Source organism: Thunnus albacares, chromosome 19 (assembly GCF_914725855.1).
Source record: "Thunnus albacares chromosome 19, fThuAlb1.1, whole genome shotgun sequence".
NCBI lineage: Eukaryota > Metazoa > Chordata > Actinopteri > Scombriformes > Scombridae > Thunnus > Thunnus albacares.
The window spans coordinates 30077816-30101228 of record NC_058124.1 but is presented as its reverse complement, the minus strand read 5'-3'; the positions used below and the strand labels follow the sequence as shown (position 1 = coordinate 30101228).

At 46.5% G+C, this 23413-nt stretch overlaps 1 protein-coding gene across 1 annotated transcript in view; it reads right to left on the bottom strand.

Moving 5' to 3' along the window:
- LOC122969996 (regulating synaptic membrane exocytosis protein 2-like) overlaps nucleotides 1-23413 on the bottom strand; it is a 78561-nt gene that overhangs the window by 39293 nt on the left and 15855 nt on the right. The window contains exons 8-9 of the mRNA XM_044336063.1: nucleotides 20129-20351; nucleotides 18479-18760 (exon numbers count right to left, since the gene is read on the bottom strand). Coding sequence (XP_044191998.1) covers nucleotides 18479-18760; nucleotides 20129-20351 — 505 coding nt within the window. The remainder of the gene's footprint in view (nucleotides 1-18478; nucleotides 18761-20128; nucleotides 20352-23413) is intronic.

The window sequence follows — 23413 nt, the reverse complement described above, 5'->3', positions numbered from 1 at the left end:
CATCACCACACGTACACACATCACCACATGCACACACATCACCACATGTACACACATCACCACATGTACACACATCACCACACGTACACACATCACCACACGTACACACATCACCACATGTACACACATCACCACACGTACACACATCACCACATGCACACACATCACCACATGCACACACATCACCACATGTACACACATCACCACACGTACACACATCACCACATGCACACACATCACCACATGCACACACATCACCACATGTACACACATCACCACATTTACACACATCACCACATGTACACACATCACCACATGTACACACATCACCACATGCACACACATCACCACATGTACACACATCACCACACGTACACACATCACCACATGTACACATCACCACATGTACACACATCACCACATGTACACACATCACCACATTTATACACATCACCACATGCACACACATCACCACATGTACACATCACCACATGTACACACATCACCACATTTACACACATCACCACATGTACACACATCACCACATGTACACATCACCACATGTACACACATCACCACATGTACACACATCACCACATGTACACACATCACCACATGTACACATCACCACATGTACACATCACCACATGTACACACATCACCACATGTACACACATCACCACATTTATACACATCACCACATGCACACACATCACCACATGTACACATCACCACATGTACACACATCACCACATGTACACACATCACCACATTTATACACATCACCACATGCACACACATCACCACATGTACACATCACCACATGTACACACATCACCACATTTATACACATCACCAAATGTACACACATCACCACACGTACACACATCACCACATTTACACACATCACCACATGTACACATCACCACATGTACACACATCACCACATGTACACATCACCACATTTACACACATCACCACATGTACACATATCACCACATGTACACACATCACCACACGTGCACACATCACCACATGTACACATCACCACATGTACACACATCACCACATGTACACACATCACCACATGTACACATATCACCACATGTACACACATCACCACACGTGCACACATCACCACATGTACACACATCACCACATGTATACACATCACCACATTTACACACATCACCACATGTACACACATCACCACATGTATACACATCACCACATGTACACACATCACCACATGTACACACATCACCACATGTACACACATCACCACACGTGCACACATCACCACATGTACACATCACCACATGTACACACATCACCACATGTACACATCACCACATTTACACACATCACCACACGTACACACATCACCACATGTACACACATCACCACATGTACACACATCACCACATGTACACATCACCACATTTACACACATCACCACACGTACACACATCACCACACGTACACACATCACCACATGTACACACATCACCACATGTACACATCACCACATTTACACACATCACCACACGTACACACATCACCACACGTACACACATCACCACATGTACACACATCACCACATGTACACATCACCACATGTACACACATCACCACATGTACACATCACCACATTTACACACATCACCACACGTACACACATCACCACATGTACACACATCACCACATGTACACACATCACCACATGTACACATCACCACATGTACACATCACCACATGTACACACATCACCACATGTACTTACATCACCACATGTACACACATCACCACATGTACACACATCACCACACGTACACATCACCACACGTACACATCACCACATGTACACACATCACCACATGTACTTACATCACCACATGTACACACATCACCACATGTGCACACATCACCACATGTACACACATCACCACATGTACACACATCACCACATGTATACACATCACCACATGTATACACATCACCACATGTACACACATCACCACATGTATACACATCACCACATGTACACACATCACCACACGTACACACATCACCACACGTACACATCACCACATGTACACACATCACCACACGTACACATCACCACATGTACACACATCACCACACGTACACATCACCACATGTACACACATCACCACATGTACACACATCACCACATGTACACACATCACCACACGTACACATCACCACATGTACACACATCACCACATGTACACACATCACCACATGTACACATCACCACATGTACACACATCACCACATGTACACACATCACCACACGTACACATCACCACATGTACACACATCACCACATGTACACACATCACCACATGTACACACATCACCACACGTACACATCACCACATGTACACACATCACCACATGTACACATCACCACATGTACACATCACCACATGTACACATCACCACATGTACACACATCACCACATGTACACACATCACCACATGTACACATCACCACATGTACACACATCACCACATGTACACACATCACCACATGTATACACATCACCACATGTACACACATCACCACATGTACACACATCATCACATGTACACACATCACCACATTTACACACATCACCACATTTACACACATCACCACATGTACACACATCACCACATTTACACACATCACCACATGTACACACATCACCACATTTACACACATCACCACATGTACACACATCACCACATGTGCACACATCACCACATGTATACATCACCACATGTATACACATCACCACATGTATACACATCACCACATGTGCACACATCACCACATGTATACATCACCACATGTATACACATCACCACATGTATACACATCATCACATGTACACACATCACCACATGTATACACATCACCACATGTATACATCACCACATGTATACACATCACCACATGTATACACATCACCACATGTATACACATCACCACATGTATACATCACCACATGTATACACATCACCACATGTATACACATCACCACATGTGCACACATCACCACATGTATACATCACCACATGTATACACATCACCACATGTATACACATCATCACATGTACACACATCACCACATGTATACACATCACCACATGTATACACATCACCACATGTATACATCACCACATGTATACACATCACCACATGTATACACATCACCACATGTGCACACATCACCACATGTACACACATCACCACATGTATACACATCACCACATGTATACATCACCACATGTATACACATCACCACATGTATACACATCACCACATGTATACACATCACCACATGTGCACACATCACCACATGTACACACATCACCACATGTATACACATCACCACATGTATACATCACCACATGTATACACATCACCACATGTATACACATCACCACATGTACACACATCACCAGATGTACACACATCACCACATGTATACACATCACCACATGTGCACACATCACCACATGTGCACACATCACCACATGTGCACACATCACCACATGTACACACATCACCACATGTATACACATCACCACATGTATACATCACCACATGTATACACATCACCACATGTATACACATCACCACATGTATACACATCACCACATGTATACATCACCACATGTATACACATCACCACATGTATACACATCATCACATGTACACACATCACCACATGTATACACATCACCACATGTATACATCACCACATGTATACACATCACCACATGTATACACATCACCACATGTGCACACATCACCACATGTACACACATCACCACATGTATACACATCACCACATGTATACATCACCACATGTATACACATCACCACATGTATACACATCACCACATGTGCACACATCACCACATGTACACACATCATCACATGTACACACATCACCACATGTGCACACATCACCACATGTACACACATCACCACATGTACACACATCACCACATGTACACATCACCACATGTACACACATCACCACATGCACACACATCACCACATGTGCACACATCACCACATGTACACACATCATCACATGTACACACATCACCACATTTACACATCACCACATGTACACATCACCACATGTACACACATCACCACATGTACACATCACCACATGTACACATCACCACATGTACACACATCACCACATGTACACACATCACCACATGTACACATCACCACATGTACACACATCACCACATGTACACATCACCACATGTACACACATCACCACATGTACACACATCACCACATGTACACATCACCACATGTACACACATCACCACATTTACACATCACCACATGTACACATCACCACATGTACACATCATCACATGTACACACATCACCACATTTACACATCACCACATTTACACATCACCACATGTACACACATCACCACATGTACACATCACCACATGTACACACATCACCACATGTACACATCACCACATGTACACACATCACCACATGTACACACATCACCACATGTACACATCACCACATGTACACACATCACCACATTTACACATCACCACATGTACACACATCACCACATTTACACATCACCACATGTACACACATCACCACATGTACACACATCACCACATGTACACACATCACCACATTTACACACATCACCACATGTACACACATCACCACATGTACACACATCACCACATTTACACACATCACCACATGTACACACATCACCACATTTACACACATCACCACATGTACACACATCACCACATGTACACACATCACCACATGTACACACATCACCACACGTACACACATCACCACATGTACACACATCACCACATGTACACACATCACCACATGTACACATCACCACATGTACACATCACCACATGTACACACATCACCACATGTACACACATATATATGGATTCAAATCAACACATCACTCTGTATTCACATTAGTTTTATTGTTAAGCTACATAACAGTTTGTGTTTTTATTACAGCTACATTACAAACTGAATAACATTATTTAATGAGGTTATTTCTTCTTGATAAAAGTCTGTTAGTGGAGCTTTGAGTAGATGATTTAGTCGCAGTACAGTCAGGTTCAGCTGTGTTGAAGCTGAGCTGCTGTTCCACTTACACAATGATCGGACTGCGTCCTCTCGTCTTCCAGAGTTTCTACTCTCAAGTCAAACTTGCCACGTCCAAACTTTCAAGTACACAAGTCTGAACTTGGCGTACTTGGTATTGAGAAAGGCCTCAAGTGAATCTGTTTAAGCTAGAAGCTAATGCTAACTGTTCAGACAGAGGTCAGTGTCCCATAATGCAACACTGCTATGACCTGCTGTTAGAACCAAACATAGAACATTAATGTTGGTTCTCTGAACTCTGTCAACAGCGTTGTCTGTTTTAATGAGCGGGTTCCTGTTCTGTCTGTTCTCTGAGTATCAGGGTTCCTCTGGGACAGAAACAGCAACACACCAACAAAGAAGAGAAGAAGACTTACAGTTGGTAACATAAACAACGCAGGATGTTAATAGATGATGAGGACGAAATAAATTCACATGCTTGTTAAAACTGAAGGATTCACTGTGAAACACTGCAGATGATGGTGATAAACCATTTCACTCCCTGAGGGAATTCAGTTCATTCATCCTTGATTATTGCAGCACAAACACAACTCGTCGAACAAATGAATGCAATAGAAAAACACTTTCCAGACTCCAAGGTTGTTGTTTTAGGAGACTTTAACAGACAGCATGTTACCTGCCCCCCCCCCCCCCCCCCCCCCTCATCTGTTAAGACCTCATATTGCTCTGATCCCTGTGCAGCCCTGTGGCTCTCTGATCAATGTTTAATTCCCCTAATCCCGACCTACAGGCACAAGCTTCAATGTGCCAAGCCTGCGGTGAACACTGCAAAAAGATGGACAAGGGAGGGCGTTAAATCTACAGTCCTGCCTGGACGGTGCTGACAGGACATCTGCAGAGAGATGTCAGCTGATCTGGATGAGTATGGAGACACTGTACCATCTTATGTCAGTTTTTGTGAGGACAACTGCATCCCCACCGGGACCGAGGGTCAAGTACAACAACAACAAGCCCACATGGTTCACTGCAGAGCTCAACAAGGCAGAGGAGCGGAGATCAGAGCCTCTGCAGGCGGGTATAAGGAGAGGCGGATCTAGATCAATATTCATGGGGTGGCAGAATATACATATATAACATATATATGCTGATTTAATCGCAAACAATCACAGATATCAATATTTGCTGAAAAAACCCCAAATGAAGATATTTTAACTCAAAAACATTATAGTAGCACATAAGACGAGTGTTGAATAGAAATATCTAAAGGCATTAGAAATCAATACGTTGTTTTATTTCCAAATCTTCAGACATTTTTTCCAAATACATGAAATGTGGCCATAACAGATCATTCAATTATATGAGTCCATTTATGTTTTTAACACATTACTTTTAAAATTAATCTAAACTAATGCGTCCAGTTTGACAACCCCAACATATAAATATATATATTTATATACATATATGATTTTATTTATCTTAATGGTTTTGGATTTTCCAACCAATAAACATGAAAGACTAAAGGTTAATTCCACCTTTAATCCCTCCTAGCTCCTCCACCCTCTGGCCATCAGCTCCTCTGACCATCAGCTCCTCCATCCTCTGACCATCAGCTCCTCCATCCTCTGACCATCAGCTCCTCCACCCTCTGACCATCAGCTCCTCCACCCTCTGACCATCAGCTCCTCTGACCATCAGCTCCTCCATCCTCTGACCATCAGCTCCTCTGACCATCAGCTCCTCCACCCTCTGACCATCAGCTCCTCTGACCATCAGCTCCTCCACCCTCTGACCATCAGCTCCTCTGACCATCAGCTCCTCTGACCATCAGCTCCTCCACCCTCTGACCATCAGCTCCTCCATCCTCTGGCCATCAGCTCCTCCATCCTCTGACCATCAGCTCCTCCATCCTCTGGCCATCAGCTCCTCCATCCTCTGACCATCAGCTCCTCCATCCTCTGGCCATCAGCTCCTCTGACCATCAGCTCCTCTGACCATCAGCTCCTCCATCCTCTGACCATCAGCTCCTCTGACCATCAGCTCCTCCACCCTCTGACCATCAGCTCCTCCATCATCTGACCATCAGCTCCTCCACCCTCTGACCATCAGCTCCTCTGACCATCAGCTCCTCTGACCATCAGCTCCTCCACCCTCTGACCATCAGCTCCTCTGACCATCAGCTCCTCTGACCATCAGCTCCTCCATCCTCTGACCATCAGCTCCTCTGACCATCAGCTCCTCTGACCATCAGCTCCTCCATCCTCTGACCATCAGCTCCTCTGACCATCAGCTCCTCTGACCATCAGCTCCTCCATCATCTGACCATCAGCTCCTCTGACCATCAGCTCCTCTGACCATCAGCTCCTCCATCATCTGACCATCAGCTCCTCCATCATCTGACCATCAGCTCCTCCATCCTCTGACCATCAGCTCCTCTGACCATCAGCTCCTCCACCCTCTGACCATCAGCTCCTCCATCATCTGACCATCAGCTCCTCCATCATCTGACCATCAGCTCCTCCACCCTCTGACTATCAGCTCCTCCACCCTCTGACCATCAGCTCCACCATCCTCTGACCATCAGCTCCTCTGACCATCAGCTCCTCCATCCTCTGACCATCAGCTCCTCTGACCATCAGCTCCTCTGACCATCAGCTCCTCCATCATCTGACCATCAGCTCCTCTGACCATCAGCTCCTCTGACCATCAGCTCATCTGACCATCAGCTCCTCTGACCATCAGCTCCTCCATCATCTGACCATCAGCTCCTCTGACCATCAGCTCCTCCATCATCTGACCATCAGCTCCTCTGACCATCAGCTCCTCTGACCATCAGCTCCTCCATCATCTGACCATCAGCTCCTCCATCCTCTGACCATCAGCTCCTCTGACCATCAGCTCCTCCATCATCTGACCATCAGCTCCTCTGACCATCAGCTCCTCTGACCATCAGCTCCTCCACCCTCTGACCATCAGCTCCTCCATCATCTGACCATCAGCTCCTCTGACCATCAGCTCCTCCACCCTCTGACTATCAGCTCCTCCATCATCTGACCATCAGCTCCTCCATCCTCTGACCATCAGCTCCTCCATCATCTGACCATCAGCTCCTCCATCCTCTGACCATCAGCTCCTCTGACCATCAGCTCCTCTGACCATCAGCTCCTCTGACCATCAGCTCCTCCACCCTCTGACCATCAGCTCCTCTGACCATCAGCTCCTCCACCCTCTGACCATCAGCTCCTCCATCATCTGACCATCAGCTCCTCCATCATCTGACCATCAGCTCCTCCACCCTCTGACTATCAGCTCCTCCACCCTCTGACCATCAGCTCCTCCATCCTCTGACCATCAGCTCCTCTGACCATCAGCTCCTCTGACCATCAGCTCCTCCACCCTCTGACCATCAGCTCCTCCATCCTCTGACCATCAGCTCCTCCATCCTCTGACCATCAGCTCCTCTGACCATCAGCTCCTCCACCCTCTGACCATCAGCTCCTCCATCATCTGACCATCAGCTCCTCCATCCTCTGACCATCAGCTCCTCTGACCATCAGCTCCTCCACCCTCTGACCATCAGCTCCTCCATCCTCTGACCATCAGCTCCTCCATCCTCTGACCATCAGCTCCTCTGACCATCAGCTCCTCCAGCTGGGTGGTGGGGCAGCAGCAGTAAGCAGCTGACTGTATATTTCACCAAACTGGACTCAACATTGTCACGTTTCGCTGTTACATAATTTAATTGTTTATGAACTTCATATTTAATTCTTTAATTCTTGGTCCATATTTCCTTTGAACGATCAATATTTTATTTCAAGGGTTATAATCCATTTCAAAACTCTTATTATTCCATACTGTAAATAGATTTTAGATTTTAAATGTAACAAACAGGTTCTGATTCTGTTTGCATCAAACTTTCTGAACCTTCATCTGAAGGAAACACAAGTTCAAACTGTCCAACATACCGACTGTAATCCGTCTTTACACATACAGCTCAGCCTAAGCTGCTTTAAACACACACACACACACACATACACACACACACACACACACACACACACACACACATACACAGTCGTGTTTCCATCATTTCAGACGACGTTACACTGACTTACATTAATTTCCTGGAGACTTATCCTAACCTTAACATAACCCTAAACTAACCTTAACATAACCCTAAACTAAGCTTAAGGTAACCCTAAACTAACCTTAACACAACCCTAAACTAACCTTAACATAACCCTAAACTAACCTTAATGTAACCCTAAACTAACCTTAACGTAACCCTAAACTAACCTTAACATAACCCTAAACTAACCTTAACGTAACCCTAAACTAACCTTAACGTAACCCTAAACTAACCTTAATGTAACCCTAAACCAACCTTAACGTAACCCTAAACTAACCTTAACGTAACCCTAAACTAACCTTAACGTAACCCTAAACTAACCTTAATGTAACCCTAAACTAACCTTAACGTAACCCTAAACTAACCATAACATAACCCTAAACTAACCTTAACATAACCCTAAACTAACCATAACATAACCCTAAACTAACCATAACGTAACCCTAAACTAACCATAACGTAACCCTAAACTAACCTTGACATAACCCTAAACCAACCTTAACGTAACCCTAAACCAACCTTAACGTAACCCTAAACCAACCTTAACGTAACCCTAAACTAACCATAACATAACCCTAAACCAACCTTAACGTAACCCTAAACTAACCATAACATAACCCTAAACCAACCTTAACATAACCCTAAACTAACCTTAACATAACCCTAAACTAACCTTAACGTAACCCTAAACTAACCTTAATGTAACCCTAAACTAACCTTAACATAACCCTAAACTAACCTTAACGTAACCCTAAACTAACCTTAATGTAACCCTAAACTAACCTTAACGTAACCCTAAACTAACCATAACGTAACCCTAAACTAACCTTAACATAACCCTAAACTAACCTTAACATAACCCTAAACTAACCTTAACGTAACCCTAAACTAACCTTAATGTAACCCTAAACTAACCTTAACATAACCCTAAACTAACCTTAACGTAACCCTAAACTAACCTTAATGTAACCCTAAACTAACCTTAACGTAACCCTAAACTAACCATAACGTAACCCTAAACTAACCTTAACATAACCCTAAACTAACCATAACATAACCCTAAACTAACCATAACGTAACCCTAAACTAACCATAACGTAACCCTAAACTAACCATAACGTAACCCTAAACTAACCATAACATAACCCTAAACTAACCATAACGTAACCCTAAACTAACCTTGACATAACCCTAAACCAACCTTAACGTAACCCTAAACCAACCTTAACGTAACCCTAAACTAACCTTAACGTAACCCTAAACTAACCTTAACGTAACCCTAAACCAACCTTAACGTAACCCTAAACTAACCTTAACGTAACCCTAAACTAACCTTAATGTAATCCTAAACTAACCTTAACGTAACCCTAAACTAACCTTAATGTAACCCTAAACTAACCTTAACTTTAAACCAAGTCTTCACCTTAAAGTTAATGATTTACGAGACTTTTGCTTTTTGTCCCCATAAGAGAGGAGTCCCCATAACGTATGAATACCTGACACACACATACACACACACACACACACACACACACACACACACACTCAGATGCTAACAGGTCTGTCTGAACAGCCCTCCTCCTCACTGTGGGTGTGTTTGTCCTCACCCACCTGCTCTCACCCACTTGTCCTCACCCACATGTCCTCACCCACCTGTCCTCACCCACCTGTCCTCACCCACTTGTCCTCACACACCTGTCCTCACCCACCTGTCCTCACCACCTGCTCTCACCCACCTGTCCTCACCCACCTGTCCTCACCCACTTGTCCTCACACACCTGTCCTCACCCACCTGTCCTCACCACCTGCTCTCACCCACATGTCCTCACACATCTGTCCTCACTCACCTGTCTACACCCACATGTCCTCACCCACTTGTCTTCACACACCTGTCCTCACCCACCTGTCCTCACCCACTTGTCCTCACCCACTTGTCTTCACACACCTGTCCTCACCCACCTGTCCTCACCCACTTGTCCTCACCCACTTGTCCTCACACACCTGTCCTCACCCACCTGTCCTCACCCACTTGTCCTCACCCACTTGTCTTCACACACCTGTCCTCACCCACCTGTCCTCACCCACTTGTCCTCACCCACTTGTCTTCACACACCTGTCCTCACACACCTGTCCTCACCCACCTGTCCTCACCCACTTGTCCTCACCCACCTGTCCTCACACATCTGTCCTCACTCACCTGTCTACACCCACATGTCCTCACCCACTTGTCCTCACACATCTGCTCTCACCCACATGTCTTCACCCACATGTCCTCACCCACTTGTCCTCACCCACCTGCTCTCACCCACATGTCCTCACCCACCTGTCCTCACACATCTGTCCTCATCCACCTGTCCTCACACATCTGTCCTCATCCACATGTCTTCACCCACATGTCCTCACCCACCTGTCCTCACCCACATGTCCTCACCCACCTGCTCTCACCCACCTGTCCTCACCCACCTGCTCTCACCCACATGTCCTCACCCACCTGTCCTCACACATCTGTCCTCATCCACCTGTCCTCACCCACTTGTCCTCACACACCTGTCCTCACCCACCTGTCCTCACCCACTTGTCCTCACACATCTGTCCTCACCCACCTGCTCTCACCCACTTGTCCTCACCCACTTGTCCTCACACACCTGTCCTCACACATCTGTCCTCACTCACCTGTCTACACCCACATGTCCTCACCCACCTGCTCTCACCCACTTGTCCTCACACACCTGTCCTCACCCACTTGTCCTCACCCACTTGTCCTCACACATCTGTCCTCACCCACATCCTCACCCACCTGTCCTCACCCACCTGTCCTCATCCACATCCTCACCCACATCCTCACCCACCTGTCCTCATCCACATCCTCACCCACATCCTCACCCACCTGTCCTCACCCACTTGTCCTCACCCACCTGTCCTTGGGATCGGAGACGCCAACATCCTACAGATCACCAAGAATCAGCTGTTTACAGTGACATCACAGGAACAGGTGAGCAGTACTCCCTGTCAGGTGCATTGCCTCCTGCTCCTGTTGTCGCGTCTCCACAGTGTGTCCTGAGGCATGCTGGGTAATCCACACCTCCTCTTTAATCCAATAGAAATAGAGTTGAGATGGCAGCCCAGCAGCACCGGAGCAGCCTGGGTTCTGCTCTAATCTGGATCAGATTATCAGACCGGTTCTCTGGGTCCTCTGGGGCCTCCGGGTCCTCCGGGATCCTCTGGGCCGGGACCGGTTAGGTCTGAGGGCCTGCTGAAGGTTCTGCTGTTCTTGTTCTCCTCCTGATGTCTTCAGAGTGACGGCAGCAGAGATTCTGAGCTGCTCTGTCACCTCCAGACCTGAGAGGAGGGGCTGAGAACCGTCTGAGCCAATCAGAGCTCATAATCTCTGACCAGCTGACTCCTGCTCCAATGACACGAAGGCAGCAGATTAACTCATCAGCCTGACATCTGAGCTGACAGATGACCTGCAGCAACAACTAGAACCCTACAGAACAGTGACATAACCCTAAGGAAGAGAACGCTGCAACAGAGCTGCACCCTGCAGAACCTCAGCAGAACCCAGACACGTGTAGAACCCTGTAGAACAGTGGCAGAACCCTGAGCAACAGCAGAGGAACCCTACAGAACAACAGAACATCCTCTTAGCAAGCCAAGGTTAAAGGAATCCTGGGAGTTGAGGACCATAACAATAGAACTGAACTTTTTTGCCATGCATTGCCGTTCCTGATGTCTATTGAAGAGAAGACGATAGATATAAAATAGTAGATGACTGATGGAACAACCGTCCGCCATCTTACCTGAGTATTGTTTACAATGGTTGTCGGCTGTGCAACACCGAACTGCTTTACTATAAGGACCAGAGAGACCAGGGAGGCTGGCAATAACTCTCCACACATCAGTATAGAGTAGAGATTTATTTATTTTACATATGGGTGAACATAAACTATAAATGTTAGTGAACAAGGTAACTTTATTGTTAGCTACCAAGTAACAGACCAGCTGAGTTCTAAGTCAAAGTTATTGCTGATTGCTGATTGCTAGCTCTCAACAGCATTGATCTGTTAGCTAAACTGATACGTTATAACCAGCAAACACTGTTTTAATGTTTTTATTAATATTACCCCAACATCTGACCGATAAGCAGCTGATTTTATGCCAATCAAGTGTTAATAACAAGAAGTGCTCGTCTTCACTCCAGAATCCCATTTCATAATATCTCAAGACAAATCCAGCAAGTCACTAACGTTACAATCTACAGAAACAGTGAAGCCTCGGCAAATCAACACAACAGTAACGTTAGACAGGAAGGAACCAACCACACAATCAGCAAACATACTGTTATTCCATGTTACATGTTCACCACATCCAGCTAAACCAGAATTAGCCGCCCTGAATCCCGCAATCACTCGTCATACATTAACATCACTTGCTGTCAGCTCACCTCATGCTGACACAGTTTCTCTTTTCAGTAAAGCAAATATAAAATAATCAATGTCTTGATCAGGTAAAGTAATCCAGTCAGAGAAAGGAGATTTGTACTTCAGCAGTTCAGGTTAAATTTGGTCACATGATGTGCTCAACAAGCATATGAAGACCCCGGGATTTAACTAATAATAACTCTAACCCTGCACTAGCATGTCTAATGCATGAATAATAACTCTAACCCTGCACTAGCATGTCTAATGCATGAATAATAACTCTAACCCTGCACTAGCATGTCTAATGCATGAATAATAACTCTAACCCTGCACTAGCATGTCTAATGCATGAATAATAACTCTAACCCTGCACTAGCATGTCTAATGCATGAATAATAACGCAGTTAAACATTATTATGTGTGATATGTGAAAATAGGCTATTGCATATAAATACACATGTTCACATGTTTTAACAGCAAAAATTAAAAATAAAGGTTATACATGAATAAATGCAACCTAATAGGCGCAGTGTGTGTGTGTGTGTATGTGTGTGTGTGTGTGTGTGTGTGTGTGTATGTGTGTATGTGTGTGTGTATGAGATTATCTTCATAACTGACAGCATGATTTGTTCTCTTGGAGCTTTAATAATCAAAAGTCTAGACAGACACGGTTGTCTTGTGCTTTTATTATATTATAAACACAACATAAAGGTTCAAATAACAGCAAGTTTAAAACTGGACCCAGTTTATTTATATATTATATATTATATATTATATATTATATATTATATATTATGTTATTTATATGGCGCCAAATCACAGCAAAACTCATCTCAGGCTGTTTTCACTGCCGGCTGTATGAGGAGGCCTCTGTTTGAGTTGGACTGACCTTTGACCTCCAAGAGGAACCTTAATGATTTCCTTGTGAATTTATTCTGCTTTCTTAATAAACTGTTGTGTTAACATGCATTTAAGTTTAGTACGTTCCTTTGTTGCTGTCCCGAGGGCTTTAAAGGTACCTCAGTCAACAGGAGCCCAACAGAACAGAAGAACCACCGAGAACAGACGTGGTACCTTACAGAGCTTTAACAGAACCTTAAAATCACTGCAGACTACAGATTACAACCATCCAGAACATGAAGCATGAAACCTGTAGAACTACAGAAGATCCCAGAGAGATGTTCTGCCCTCTACAGGAGGTCAGAGGTCACAGTCTGCCTGTTTGGTTCTTGTGGGAACCCTCTGCTGTCCGTCAGAGGAGCTGCAGGTGAGTTCAGCTCTAAGAAGATTATCACACTGAGCTAATTATCGTCAGAGAGAGAGAACACGCTGGGAACATCAGCCACGTTCCCTCACTGGAACCCTGCCCGCGTCTAAGCCCCTCCCACCGAGGACGCAGGAGAGACCTGAGGACACCAAGCAAGGAGAGAGGACACGAGGAAACCAAGCTAGGAGAGAGGACACGAGGAAACCAAGCTAGGAGAGAGGACACAAGGAAACCAAGCGAGGAGAGAGGACACAAGGAAACCAAGCGAGGAGAGAGGACACGAGGAAACCAAGCTAGGAGAGAGGACACGAGGAAACCAAGCAAGGAGAGAGGACACGAGGAAACCAAGCTAGGAGAGAGGACACGAGGAAACCAAGCTAGGAGAGAGGACACGAGGAAACCAAGCTAGGAGAGAGGACACGAGGAAACCAAGCTAGGAGAGAGGACACGAGGAAACCAAGCTAGGAGAGAGGACACGAGGAAACCAAGCTAGGAGAGAGGACACAAGGAAACCAAGCTAGGAGAGAGGAAACAAGGAAACCAAGCAAGGAGAGAGGAAACAAGGAAACCAAGTGAGGAGAGAGGACACGAGGAAACCAAGCGAGGAGATAGGACACGAGGACACCAAGCGAGGAGAGAGGACACGAGGAAACCAAGCGAGGAGAGAGGACACAAGGAAACCAAGCTAGGAGAGAGGAAACAAGGAAACCAAGCAAGGAGAGAGGACACGAGGAAACCAAGCGAGGAGAGAGGACACAAGGAAACCAAGCAAGGAGAGAGGAAACAAGGAAACCAAGCGAGGAGAGAGGACACGAGGAAACCAAGCGAGGAGAGAGGACACAAGGAAACCAAGCTAGGAGAGAGGAAACAAGGAAACCAAGCAAGGAGAGAGGAAACAAGGACACCAAGCTAGGAGAGAGGACACGAGGAAACCAAGCGAGGAGAGAGGACACGAGGAAACCAAGCGAGGAGAGAGGACACGAGGAAACCAAGCGAGGAGAGAGGACACGAGGAAACCAAGCGAGGAGAGAGGACACGAGGAAACCAAGCGAGGAGAGAGGACACGAGGAAACCAAGCGAGGAGAGAGGACACGAGGAAACCAAGCTAGGAGAGAGGACACGAGGAAACCAAGCGAGGAGAGAGGACACGAGGAAACCAAGCTAGGAGAGAGGACACGAGGAAACCAAGCGAGGAGAGAGGAAACGAGGACACCAAGCTAGGAGAGAGGACACGAGGAAACCAAGCTAGGAGAGAGGACACGAGGAAACCAAGCAAGGAGAGAGGACACGAGGACACCAAGCTAGGAGAGAGGACACGAGGAAACCAAGCTAGGAGAGAGGACACGAGGAAACCAAGCTAGGAGAGAGGACACCAGGAAACCAAGCGAGGAGAGAGGACACCAGGAAACCAAGCTAGGAGAGAGGACACGAGGAAACCAAGCAAGGAGAGAGGAAACGAGGAAACCAAGCTAGGAGAGAGGACACGAGGAAACCAAAGTAGGAGAGAGGACACGAGGAAACCAAGCGAGGAGAGAGGAAACGAGGACACCAAGCTAGGAGAGAGGACACGAGGAAACCAAGCTAGGAGAGAGGACACGAGGAAACCAAGCAAGGAGAGAGGACACGAGGACACCAAGCTAGGAGAGAGGACACGAGGAAACCAAGCTAGGAGAGAGGACACGAGGAAACCAAGCTAGGAGAGAGGACACCAGGAAACCAAGCGAGGAGAGAGGACACCAGGAAACCAAGCTAGGAGAGAGGACACGAGGAAACCAAGCAAGGAGAGAGGAAACGAGGACACCAAGCTAGGAGAGAGGACACGAGGAAACCAAGCTAGGAGAGAGGACACGAGGAAACCAAGCTAGGAGAGAGGACACCAGGAAACCAAGCAAGGAGAGAGGACACGAGGACACCAAGCTAGGAGAGAGGACACGAGGAAACCAAGCTAGGAGAGAGGACACGAGGAAACCAAGCTAGGAGAGAGGACACCAGGAAACCAAGCGAGGAGAGAGGACACCAGGAAACCAAGCTAGGAGAGAGGACACGAGGAAACCAAGCAAGGAGAGAGGAAACGAGGAAACCAAGCAAGGAGAGAGGAAACGAGGAAACCAAGCTAGGAGAGAGGACACGAGGAAACCAAAGTAGGAGAGAGGACACGAGGAAACCAAGCTAGGAGAGAGGACACGAGGAAACCAAGCAAGGAGAGAGGAAACGAGGAAACCAAGCTAGGAGAGAGGACACGAGGAAACCAAAGTAGGAGAGAGGAAACGAGGAAACCAAGCTAGGAGAGAGGACACAAGGAAACCAAGCGAGGAGAGAGGAAACGAGGAAACCAAGCTAGGAGAGAGGACACAAGGAAACCAAGCGAGGAGAGAGGAAACGAGGAAATATGTTTTTAGAGAAATGAGACTTTTACTCTGAAGTGACGTCTGTTTCTGATGACGGCTGTGATCAGCTGATCAGCTGATCAGCTGATGTGATGCAGTTTGTGTCTGAACACATTTGCACTGTGACACTAATAAAGCTGCACAGTTACTGCAGCAGCTGTTTCCTGTTTAACAAACACCTGCATTCAGTATTTATACTGCGTACTGCTCAGTATTTATACTGCGTACTGCTCAGTACTTATACTGCGTACTGCTCAGTATTTATACTGCGTACTGCTCAGTACTTATACTGCGTACTGCTCAGTATTTATACTGTGTACTGCTCAGTATTTATACTGTGTACTGCTCAGTATTTATACTGCGTACTGCTCAGTATTTATACTGCGTACTGCTCAGTATTTATACTGCGTACTGCTCAGTATTTATATTGCTTACTGCTCAGTATTTATACTGCGTACTGCTCAGTACTTATACTGCGTACTGCTCAGTATTTATACTGTGTACTGCTCAGTATTTATATTGCTTACTGCTCAGTACTTATACTGCGTACTGCTCAGTATTTATACTGCGTACTGCTCAGTACTTATACTGCGTACTGCTCAGTATTTATACTGTGAACTGCTCAGTATTTATACTGCGTACTGCTCAGTATTTATATTGCTTACTGCTCAGTACTTATACTGCGTACTGCTCAGTATTTATACTGCGTACTGCTCAGTATTTATACTGCGTACTGCTCAGTATTTATATTGCGTACTGCTCAGTATTTATACTGTGTACTGCTCAGTATTTATATTGCTTACTGCTCAGTACTTATACTGCGTACTGCTCAGTATTTATACTGCGTACTGCTCAGTATTTATATTGCTTACTGCTCAGTACTTATACTGCGTACTGCTCAGTATTTATACTGCGTACTGCTCAGTATTTATACTGCGTACTGCTCAGTATTTATACTGCGTACTGCTCAGTATTTATATTGCGTACTGCTCAGTTGTTGTTGATTGTTTGTGTACAGAATGAGTTCAGTCTCTAATAAAATGTTAACGCAAAGCTTTACATGTAGAGAATGCATTAGCGGCTAGCATGTAGCATGTAGCATGTAGCACTCACGGTCGGGCTCGTCACAGCTGGTGTAGTCGGGCGTGGTCGCCAGGTCCTCCTCTGAGCTGCTGAAGCTGCCAATCACGTGCATCCTCCCCATCCTCCCTCCCCCCTGCACTGCGCTCTCATTGGCCGACTTCCTCTTGAGGGCAGCGCTCGGGTCCAGGTGTTGCTGAGGTACGGGGCTGCTGCGAGGAGAGGAGGGGCTGATGTGGTTGGCTGCCCGGTCCACCGAGTACAACCTCTGACCTCCAGCTCCGACCAATCCTGAAGCCCGAGGCTGCCGGAGAGCTGAGAGCAGAAAACACATGTCAGACTGCTGCCGAGCAAGGCACCAGTAGGTTGATGGTTCTATTCTCTGTCATAAAGCAAGGCACCAGCAGGCTGATGGTTCTATTCTCTGTCATGAAGCAAGGCACCAGTAGGTTGATGGTTCTATTCTCTGTCATGAAGCAAGGCACCAGTAGGTTGATGGTTCTATTCTCTGTCATGAGGCAAGGCACCGTTAGGTTGATGGTTCTATTCCCTGTCATAAAGCAAGGCACCAGTAGGTTGATGGTTCTATTCTCTGTCATGAAGCAAGTCACCAGTAGGTTGATGGTTCTATTCTCTGTCATGAAGCAAGGCACCAGTAGGTTGATGGTTCTATTCTCTGTCATGAAGCAAGGCACCAGTAGGTTGATGGTTCTATTCTCTGTCATAAAGCAAGGCACCAGTAGGTTGATGGTTCTATTCTCTGTCATGAAGCAAGTCACCAGTAGGTTGATGGTTCTATTCTCTGTCATGAAGCAAGGCACCAGTAGGTTGATGGTTCTATTCTCTGTCATAAAGCAAGGCACCGTTAGGTTGATGGTTCTATTCTCTGTCATAAAGCAAGGCACCAGTAGGTTGATGGTTCTATTCTCTGTCATGAAGCAAGGCACCGTTAGGTTGATGGTTCTATTCTCTGTCATGAAGCAAGGCACCAGTAGGTTGATGGTTCTATTCTCTGTCATAAAGCAAGGCACCGTTAGGTTGATGGTTCTATTCTCTGTCATAAAGCAAGGCACCAGTAGGTTGATGGTTCTATTCTCTGTCATGAAGCAAGGCACCAGTAGGTTGATGGTTCTATTCCGTCATGAGGCAAGGCACCAGTAGGTTGATGGTTCTATTCCGTCATGAGGCAAGGCACCGGCAGGCTGATGGTTCTATTCCCTATAATGAAGCAAGGCACCGGCAGGCTGATGGTTCTATTCCCTATAATGAAGCAAGGCACCGGCAGGCTGATGGTTCTATTCCCTATAATGAAGCAAGGCACCGGCAGGCTGATGGTTCTATTCCCTGTAATGAAGCAAGGCACCGGCAGGCTGATGGTTCTATTCCCTGTAATGAAGCAAGACACCGGCAGGCTGATGGTTCTATTCCCTGTCATGAAGCAAGGCACTGGCAGGCTGATGGTTCTATTCCCTGTCATGAAGCAAGGCACCGGCAGGCTGATGGTTCTATTCCCTGTAATGAAGCAAGGCAGCGGCAGGCTGATGGTTCTATTCCCTGTAATGAAGCAAGGCAGCGGCAGGCTGATGGTTCTATTCCCTATAATGAAGCAAGGCAGCGGCAGGCTGATGGTTCTATTCCCTATAATGAAGCAAGGCATCGGCAGATTGATGGTTGTGTTCTCACCGTGCCTCGGGGTCAGGTGATCCTCTGCGGTTTCCAGGGAGATGTCGCTGTGGCGGCGTTGGTGGCGGACCCTGCCAACCTGAGCTAACATCCTCATGGCCTCCTCGCTCGGCTGCGGCTTCACTGGGTAACGAGCCAGGTTGGGGTCGCTACGGTAACGGGCCTGAAACTCCTCCTGCTGCCGCCGCAGCTCGAGCTCATCCTGAACCTGATCCAGAGGGTCCTGAACCAGGAGGAGGAAGGTCACCATCATCACCATGGTAACCACCATCACCATCATCATTACCAGCTATCAGCATCCCCTACAGACTGCAGAGCTCATTACTGCCACACTGCAGGACTGAGGTCACCTCATTAATATTCTGTTAATATTCTGTGAAATGTGATTTATAAAACATCTGATGAACATCAAAATAAAGACCAAATTAAAAATAACGCTGAGTTTACCGTTGGAGAGTACTGGTGGCGTATTGCTCATCGGTGCCGTGAGTAGCCAATGTCACTCCTGTTTGTGTTCGGGACACAACGCTACTAACGCTACATCCTCCTACTAACACACTTGTTAACTGCTGCTATGGGACCTCTTTTCAGCCCTCTCCTATTGTTATTAACCTCACCCCCCCGCCCCCTTTATTTCATGGTATACCCTGGTCTCCCTACTTGTTTTTTCCCCAACCTAGCTTTTCCCCTCCCCCGCTCCTCAATAAAAACTACTGGTTATCCCCCAATTAACTTATCTCTGCTCGCACCGCTGGCATCCTCCACCGCTGCCAATACCTTCATCGCGGCTCCAGACACACCCGCTATTTATATTTCTCCACTAACCGTAACATCCTACCAGTATACTACATCCAAAGCATTCATTTCCGCTGTGCCCCCTCCGCTGCAACCCCCTACACTGTCAACCTAGATAACCTAAGACCTCTCCAGCATGCCCCCTATTACATCACCCTCTCATCCGATCAATTTTGCCCTCCTCAACACTTGATCATTAAACAACAAAGCCCCCATCGTACATGAACTAGTCCTGGACAATTTAACTGAATTTCTCCTGGTCACAGAAACTTGGCAACAACCTGACTATTTTTTCCCTCTCAAACAAGAGTCCCCTCGGATTTTGGCTACATCTGCAAACCCTCATCACGGAGGTGGTCTAGCTGTTATATTCAATCAGAACTTCAGTATCACAGAACTCACCCTCCCCACAGTCTCATCATTTGAACTCCTGGCATTTAAAGCCTGTTGCTCAATGACTGTCATCCTCACTTACCGGCCACCCAAACCTAATCCATCTTACCTGTCTGAACTGTCCGAACTCCTCACAGTTGCCTTATCTCTCTCCTCATGTCTACAGCTGCTCGGTGATTTAAACATACACATTGATTCACCAACCTGTAAGTTTGCATCTGAATTCATCAATTTACCCAGCAATTTCAACCTAACGCAGCACGTCACCTTCCCCACCCATGTCAAAGACCATATCCATGACCTAGTCTGCTCTGTCAATCTACTGGTACTCAACATCCATCTGTCCCGTTTTCCTCTGACAGATCATAATCTCATCCAGTTCGTTATTCCATTCCCAGCCCCACATCCACAACTCCTCAGAGAAATAACCTTCAACTCTCAGATCTGCTCTCCAATGCTCTCCTCCTGAAACCAGCCCCCACCTCACCTGATGATCTTGCCAATTACCTCAACACCACATTATTTGCCTCCATCGACACACTGACCCCTCTGAGCTACGCACCATGAAACAGACTGGCCGCCGACTGGAACGACTCTCCAAGAAAACATCACTCACTGTCCACCACGACGCCTACAAACTCACCTCTCCTCCACCCTCTTCTCCACCGTGAACAGCCTCCTCAAGCCCTGTGCTGATTCCCTCTCCACCTCTACACCTGATTTTTTGGTCCTGATTCTGGCCCCTCTCCTCTCCGTCCCTTTTGACCTCCCTACCCCTCCTCCCCATCGCCATCTCTCCAGGTTTGTTCCAGTTGTCCCCTCCATCACCTCCAAACTCATCAGCTAAACCAAACCCACAACCCCCTCCCCACCCCCCTGCTGAAGACATGCCTTCCCATCCTATGCCCCCAGCTCACCAATGTCTTCAACTCCTCACTGTCCCATGGAATTGTCCCATCCGTCTCCTAAAAAAGCCTGGTCTTGATCCATCCTGCCTCAACTCCTATCGGCCAATCTCCATCTTCCCTTCCTCTCTAAAACTCTTGAACGCCTCGTAGCCTCACAACTCCAAACCCACCTGCAATCCAATAACCTACTTGAACCCCTCCAGTCTGGTTTTCGCCCCCTCCACAGTACTGAAACTGCCCTCCTCAAAGAATTCAATGATCTCCTCACCTGTACTGATACCAGAGCCCTTAACATCCTCATCCTCCTCGACCTGAGTGTAGCCTTCGATAGTGTGAGCCACAACATCTCACTCAGCAGACTTGAAGACCTCAGTATCGAGGGCACCACACTTACTGGATCTGGTCCAACCTCTCCAAGAGATCACACTTCATTTCTCTTCACAACCACACTGTCCCAATCACAGTCACACTGGACTTCCACTGCTATGCCGATGACACTCAGATATACCTCAGCACCAAAGCCCCCCACAACCAACCCCTCTCCCACATTAATTCCCGCCTGTCTGCAATAAAAGTCTGGATGCAACAAAATTGTCTCAAACTTAATAATGACAAGACTGAACTCATCGGCTCCAAGTCCACCCTCAGCAGAACCAACATATCTACACTCATCATTGATGGCACCACAGACACCCCGTCCTCCCAGGTCCACAATCTTGGTGGGACCCTTGATCCCACCCTCTCCCTCGAGCCCCACATCTGCCAAATTGTAAAATCCTCTTTCTACCACCTTCGCAATATGGCAAAGATCAGGCTCTCTCTTACACACTGTGCTGCTGAAACACTCGTCCATGTCTTTTACTCCCGTCTTGACTATTGTAACTCGCTCCTCTACAGCATCAGTGCAGCCTCCATCAACAGACTCCAACTGGACCAAACTTCTTATTCACACCAAATCCTGGCACCGCTTCACCCCAGTCCAAAAAGAGCTCCATTGGCTTCCTGTCTCCTACCAGACCTCCTCTCAGCCTACCAACCATCTCAGTCCCTCAGATCCACCTCTGCTGGTCTTCTCTCCACCCAAAGTCCAACTTTCACAGTTTTGGGGACAGAGCCTTCTTTAGGGCAGCTATATACGTACCATGTATAATTATTAATGCTTAAATACTAAAAATAAGAAACATAAATA